General features: G+C 64.2%; 1 protein-coding gene across 3 annotated transcripts; it reads right to left on the reverse strand.

Annotated features, from left to right (window-relative positions):
• Nucleotides 1-831: 831 nt before the first annotated feature.
• On the reverse strand, nt 832-4020 carry S100A1 (S100 calcium binding protein A1). Of its 3 annotated transcripts, none has more exons than XM_019556741.1 (3): nt 3921-4020; nt 1259-1408; nt 832-1104 (listed from the first exon to the last, which is right to left on the reverse strand). In XM_019556741.1, exons 2-3 carry the CDS (start codon nt 1397-1399, stop codon nt 961-963), a joined length of 285 nt encoding a protein of 94 aa, XP_019412286.1. In that variant the 5' UTR covers nt 1400-1408; nt 3921-4020; the 3' UTR covers nt 832-960. The 3 variants fall into 3 exon arrangements, with proteins under 3 accessions (XP_019412286.1, XP_019412285.1, XP_019412287.1); XM_019556740.1 differs by lacking the exon at nt 3921-4020 and adding an exon at nt 1829-1928; XM_019556742.1 differs by lacking the exon at nt 3921-4020 and adding an exon at nt 1789-1870.
• Between the last annotated feature and the right edge of the window lie 2520 nt (nt 4021-6540).

A 6540-nucleotide genomic window follows, 5' to 3' on the forward strand; every position in this document is an offset into this window, starting at 1 on the left:
GCCCATCTCCCTGGGGGAGGCCTGGGCGCTCCACCCTGCCCTGCCTGTGGCCCAAGCAACTACCCCCAAGCCCATGCTCCCTGCTAGGGTAGTCCTGTGGGAGGGGGCCAGCCCTGGGGCAGCGAGAGATGGCGAAGGGCCCCAGCCCCAGCTTTCCCCACTCACCTCAGACCTGCCCCTGGCCCACCCCTGCTCCCATCAGCTCTGCTCTGTGGCAGCCTGACCCTTCAGGATTTGTGACCCTCTTTCATCTCTCACCCTTTTTAATGTCTGTTATTTGCCTGGGAAGGATGTGTGTGTCCAAACAACACCTTTTTTGCAACTTTAGTTGCTCTGATAAAAGATGTTGCCGAAGACTTTGCCTCCCTGTGCTGCTGGGCGCTTTGGCCTCCTCCCAGCCTGAGGTGGAGGTTGCTGCGTGGTGCCAAGGACCAGGCCAGCCCAGCAGAGGGCACTCCCGACATGAGTGCGGTGCGGGCTCAGCCCTAGCCAGGAGGAGGCTGTTTATTCCCCACTGGCTCCTTTCCACTGGGATGGGAAATAGGAACAAGTTCTTCCAGCCAGCGCTGGGGTGTGGCACCTGCTTCTGGCCCCAAGACTGCAGTGTCTGCTGGGCACCAGGTGCCCATGCTCCCACCCTTGCAGTATCCCACATCCAAACGGGTTTCCCCGTGGATGAGGATGGCCCTGGGCTGACCCCCAGGATAGGTGCAGCCCAGGCAGGTGCCCGCTGCGGTGCAGCATGACCACACATGGCACTTCCAGCTCCTGCTCCCTCCCTGGGGTCTCTGTGCCCCCTCCTTGGCGCATGGGAAAGGACGTGACGCAGTGGCTGGTCGGAGGCTTTAATGCACGGCTCTGTGTAGCGGGGTCTAGGCTGGCTCTGAGCCAGGAAGCTGGGGCTGTGGGGATGGGGCAGCGAGTGCGGCTCCCACAGGGCTCTGGGGCCTGGCCCTGGGCTCAGGAGTCGTCCCAGAAGAAAGTGTTGCAGGCCACGGTGAGGGCAGCCACCAGTACCACGTACTCCTGGAAATCCACCTCTCCATCCCCATCATCATCCAGGTCCTGCATGATCTTGTCCACGGCACTTGCGTCCTTCTGCACCTGTGGCAGGGACACCCCCAGGCCGGGTTAGGGATGCCCACCCACTCCCTTGCCCTGCAGCCCGTGGCGAGGGGACCCCAGGTCTTGTCCCTGACTCCCCCGTCCCCCCTGCTCTGCCCCTCAAGCTCCCGGCTGCCCTGGGAGCTGCCCCCACCTCCAGGAAGCTGCTGAGCTCGCTCTGCAGCAGGTCCTTCAGCTCCTTTTTGCTCAGCTTGTACTTGTCGCCCTCCTTGCCCGAGTACTTGTGGAAGATGGTGATCAGTGTCATCATGGCACTCTCCAGCTGTGACTCCATCCTGCCGGCCTGGAAAGGCACCCAAAGGGTTAAGGGGGGCTCACAGGGGCCCTGTGCTGCGCTCCCCCCTAGTGCTGCGTCTGTGGCCGCAGGTCTCCTCCAGGCCACCAAGCAGCTCCTTCCCCCCCTGCCTTGGGGTAACCAGAGGCCTCATTCTGCCCTGCTGGGTGCCTGGGACTCAGGTGCTTTGCACTGGGGTGCATGCAGCTGTGGCTGTGGGCAGGATCAGGGCCCCTGGGGAGAGCCCCTGGGTCACGGCCCTGCTCCAGCAGCCGGGTCTGAGCTCCCTGCTGCTCTGTCTCATTCCAAGGACCCTGAGGAAGCCCCCCCGACCTCTGCACCCCATACCCGTGTTCCCCGCTGCCCATCAGCTGTGGCTGGGCCCTCACCTGGGCTCTCCCTGGGTTGCGCCCTGGCCCTTGGGCTCACCTGGGCTCCCTGCACCTGGGCTGCCTGCACAGCCGCCTGCTCCGGCAGCCGCGAATGAGAGACGTGGCTGGTCAGTGACTTTAAGTATGTCAGCCCGAGCCCCCCTTCCCCGCGGGAGGATCTGATACCTGCGGCGAGACGGGCTGGCTGGCACTGCCGGCTGTGATCACCTGATTTAAAGGGACATAAATGCCCCGGGGGCCCCGTTTGTCCCCATCGGGGCAGGTGAAGCGCACGGTGCTCACTGCCTGCGTGCTTGTGCCCTGTGCACATGCACATGCACGCAGTACCCCTTGTCTCTCACCCCTGGAGATGCCTCTGCACCCCCAGCTCTACTGGATGGGGGTCTTTGGCATCTCCATGCATGGAAACCCCCTGGCTTGGCAGCACTGGCCTCGTGGGGTGTGGACCCTGCACCGTGCCATGGCTAGGGTATGGGGTTATGGCTGGTGCCAGGCCAGGACCCCCCATGCCCACCACTATCCCCTCAATGCCGGGACAGGGGTGCAGACCCCAGGACTGTGTCCCAGCCGGCACCAGACTGAGGGCTGGGCACACTCAGGGCACTCTGAGCTGTGCCAGACCCAGCCGGATGGGCTGTAATGCACCCAGTGAGCTGATAAGGCTCCTGCGATCAGGTGTCTCCCGCCGGACAAAGGGAGGTGGCCAGGGGGCCCTATCGGGTGACGCATCCGAGCCCCCCCGGCCGCCAGGCCTGTTGTGGCGCGGCCACAGAAAGGCCCGTTGTCCTGCTGAAGAATTGCTCGGTGAAAGGTTGCTGCGGTAACGCCGGAGCTGGGAAACTGGATTCCCAGGCTGGCCCGGGCTGATAAAGCCAGAGCGGCGCAGCTCTGGTTACGGCAGGGGGGCACGGCAGGGCTGCCAGCCGCACCGTATTGTGCTGCTGGATCAGCTGGTCCCGCTGGTTCCTGTCAGCCCCGCTCCCCACCCTGCTGTGCTTGGCTGGGGGCACCAGGTGGGACCCCCAGGCCAGGGGCTGGGTGGGGGGTACTGATGGCCCCTGGCTGCAGGGAGCTAGAGGAGGGCCTGGAGCTGGGAGCGGGCTGGGGGGCCCTGGCTGTGCCCTGGTGCCCCCTCCCAGCCCCGATCCTGGTCCCGATCCCAGAGCTTTGCGCAAGAACCCAGGCGTGGCCCCGCTGTTGTCCCAGATGCCGATTCAGGTGCTCATCAGGGTGCTTGTTCCAATGTTGCGGGTGGCATCCGGCCTCACTTCTGCTGTCTGGCCACTGTGCAATGTGCCCTGCCCCACCCCAGAGGCAGCTGCCATTTCTGCTCCCGGGGCTGCGCTGAGCCTCATTGGACCTCAGTGCTGGGTCCCTGGGGGTCCACCCCCAGCAGAATCGGGTGATGCAAGGCCTCCTGCCTGCCTGCCTGCCCGGGGCCTGTCCTTGTGACTATCACACTAAGGGCAGCTGTCAGGCCCTGGGCCCTTACAATGAGTCACCAGCGCTAATCCTGGCTGCAGAGTCCTGGCCCCTGAGGCACTCCTGGGAGCAGCCAGGTGAGGGGTGGGGCACACTGAGACAGGGCAGGGGGTGCAAGTGGAGGCCTCATGGTGGCCTCAGCACCAAGCAGGATGTGGCCCCGAGTCTGCAGCTTGCCCAACCCCCAGTCCTGGTGTGGTCACAGGCCGGGGGGGAGGGGGGGAGCTGTTTACAACTATTTACAGCTGGACAGAGAGCCCATTCAGGCCAGGCAGCTCTGGTGTGGGCAGGCTGGCATGTGGCAGGGTGGGGCCCGTGGCCACCCCAGGCACCAGACCAGCTCCTGTCTCGGGGACAAAAGCTGCCTGCCCCCATGGCGGGACCCTGGCCCTTGAATTCCCTCCGGCCCCCCCAGCTCTCACCCCCGGGGCCCCATCCTGCCCCCCACAGCTCGGGTGCTGTCTGCCCCCTCCAATTAGCATGTCATTAGCAGACCCTGATACCCAGCTGACTCCTGGGCTGCAGGGGTGAGCTAACCCCCGGAGTCACCGGGGTGGCCCGGAGCAGGATCAAGCCCATCCTGGCTGGCTGCCCCCACCCCAGCTCATTCCCCAACCCTGGGGGCAGCTGGCGAAGCCACCACTTACGGGTGAACGCAGGAGTGCGTGGGGAGCTGTTGCTGGAGCCTGCAGCCGCTGTGCCCCGCTGTCCGGTGTGTGCCTGTGCGAGTCGGGTACGAGCGCCCACCCTCTGGACAGTCCCTGGCAGCCGCCCCAGGCACGGAGAAGGCCAGCCAGGAAGCCAGAGCAGCTGTTTCTTTCCCTTTCCTAAGATGCACCCTCATGCTCCCCACTGCGCTCGGGGCCCAGCCTGGCACCGAGTGTTTCTGTGGTGTGATGGTGCAGCTTTCCTCCTTGGGGGCTGTGTCCTGCACCCCCAGCCTTATCCCTGGCCTTGCATCCTGTAGCCCCAGAGTAGGAACTTGTCATGTCCTGCAGGGGCATGAATTGTAACCAGGGACCCAGGTGTCAGGGCACCTGGAGAGCTCCAGCAGGCCCCTGGAAGCAGAGCAGGCTTCAAGGCTGTGGTGTGACCCATGCACGGAGGAAACTGAGGCATGGGGCTGATCAAAGATCTGCCTGAGGGCGCAGATGATCTCAGGGCAGAATTAAAACTTAGCTCACCCTGGTCCTGGCCCTGGCACGGAGGAGTTTGCTGTGGCAGGGGAAGCCACCAAGGCAGGTTGGTCCTGGGGGCAGAGGGGTCTTTGCCAGGGCTGATCGCTCCTGCCCCTTCTGGGCTGAGGGTGTCTTGTTGGGCGCACAGCGCTGGTGCCCAGGTCCAGGGTCCCTGTGTAGACGCAGCTCCGCAGACATCATGGGGGCAGGGGGCCAGCTATACCACTTGTCGTGACCCCAGGGCTGAGCATCACATACCCTCTGGCACTATCAGGTGGGGTGAGAGGCCCCAAGAGGCTAAGTGACATGACCAGTTCTCAGAGGCAGGCAGTAGCAGAGTACATGAGTCTCCCCACCTCCCACCTGTGCTCCAGCCCCTGTCCCAGCTCAGCTAAAACCCCACTAGGCTCCCAGGGGGTCTCTGGGTCCTGCCCTGGAGCACTGGCACATCCTTGGGCATGCTGTTACCAGGGGAGCTGCTGGGAGCGGCCCCCGACATGCCAAGCCATTTACACACGGCGGCACAGAGCAGGTCGCAGCCTCCTGGCTTGGACCTGGAGGAACCAGTCGCTCTGGTTCCTGGGCCTGGGGCGGCCGGGCCTGTCTCCCCAGCGAAGCCTTGGCAGGTGCTGATGCAGCGAGATCCCGGCGTGGGGGGGGTCGGTGGCTCTGGCTGTTTACAGGGGAACGGGGCTGGGGAATGATGTGGGGGAGCGGGGGGGTCTGACTCCCTAATGCCAGGGCATAGGACACTGGGGACAGGGCAGGATGGAGCCTGGGGAGCCCTGCCTGCCCCAGAGCCCTGGGTTCTCTCCCCAGCTTGGGGCAGGGAAGTGGGGCCTAGTGGTTAGAGAAGGGCTCTTATGCAGACCCCCAGCAGAAACAGAGATTCTGCGGCCCCTGGGCCCCCAGATCAGCCATCGGCAGTGTCTCTGGTGTGCCCCTGGGGTTGTGCATGGGTCATTGCACTGCAGGTTCCCATCTGCTGGCACACAGCTTTGCCCCCCGGCCCTGAGACTCCATGTCCCCGGTATCCCTTCACTCCTGTGTGCCCTGGGGGTGCAGGCTAGGTGTAGACAGTGCAGCCTGGTTCAGATCCCGGGGCCCAGAAATCCCCCTGGCCCACCGACAAGTACCTGGAGCCGGTGCCTGGCCCCTGGCACTAGAGAAGCTCATAGGCTGCTGTGGCTGATGCCAGGGACCCACCAGGCCAGGATGCAACCCCTTTCTGTGCTCAGGGGCAGGGCTGGTGCCCCAGAGGACCAGGAGAGGAAGTACCACATCCTGGAGGGACTTGCACCTGACACTGGCCCCACCTGGGGCTGGGGGTTCCCTGCAGACTGGGGATCACCTGCGTGGCATCCGGGGAGGAGGAGGGTGCTCTCCTGCCTGGGGCACATTCCTCGCCGTCCTGTGGACCGTGTCACTTCCCCTCCCTGCACCCCACGCACACAGGGGACATGGGACCCAGTGGACAGAAGCTGTGACTCACAAGCCAACCTCTGCATGGGGAGCGTGACTCACGGTACAGCCTGTACCAGCTGGTGGGAGCCCGACTCCCTGCCAGCGGCTTCCCCAGCGTCGCCCCTGCTTGCCCGCGTTAGGCCTGTTCTTCTTGTTAGCAAGGGGTGCAACCAGGGTGCAACGAGCTCCTGGGATGGGGGTGTGCACCCTGCGTGTGCTTGGGCTACCCCACCCTGCCAGGGGGCTGACTGCATCGGGGCTCAGCTACACCAGCAGTGTCAGTCCAGAAGAGGCTTAATGGGGATATCAATGACTATTATTATTTAGATGTATATCCCATTGAGGGTTTTTTGCCCTGTGGCCTATTGCAGTGCTCCAGTTCCTGCTGGTTGCAGGGCAGGAGGTTTGGAGGAGACCTGGGCACCATGGGAGGACTGGATCCTGGGCAAGATTGGGCCTTCATGGGATGCCCCCTCCCTGAGTGGCCAGGCTGAGGGGAGCAGCCTGTTCCCTTGGGCAGGCACGGGGGAGGGACGTGCAGTGAGGGCGGGGAGGGGCTGGGTACTCCATTTTGGGATGAACAAACACTGGAAAATTTTCTGCAGTTGGAGCTGTGTGGTGGTGG

The sequence above is a fragment of the Crocodylus porosus genome, unplaced genomic scaffold (assembly GCF_001723895.1).
Source record: "Crocodylus porosus isolate Cpor-Errol unplaced genomic scaffold, CroPor_comp1, whole genome shotgun sequence".
Lineage (NCBI taxonomy): Eukaryota > Metazoa > Chordata > Crocodylia > Crocodylidae > Crocodylus > Crocodylus porosus.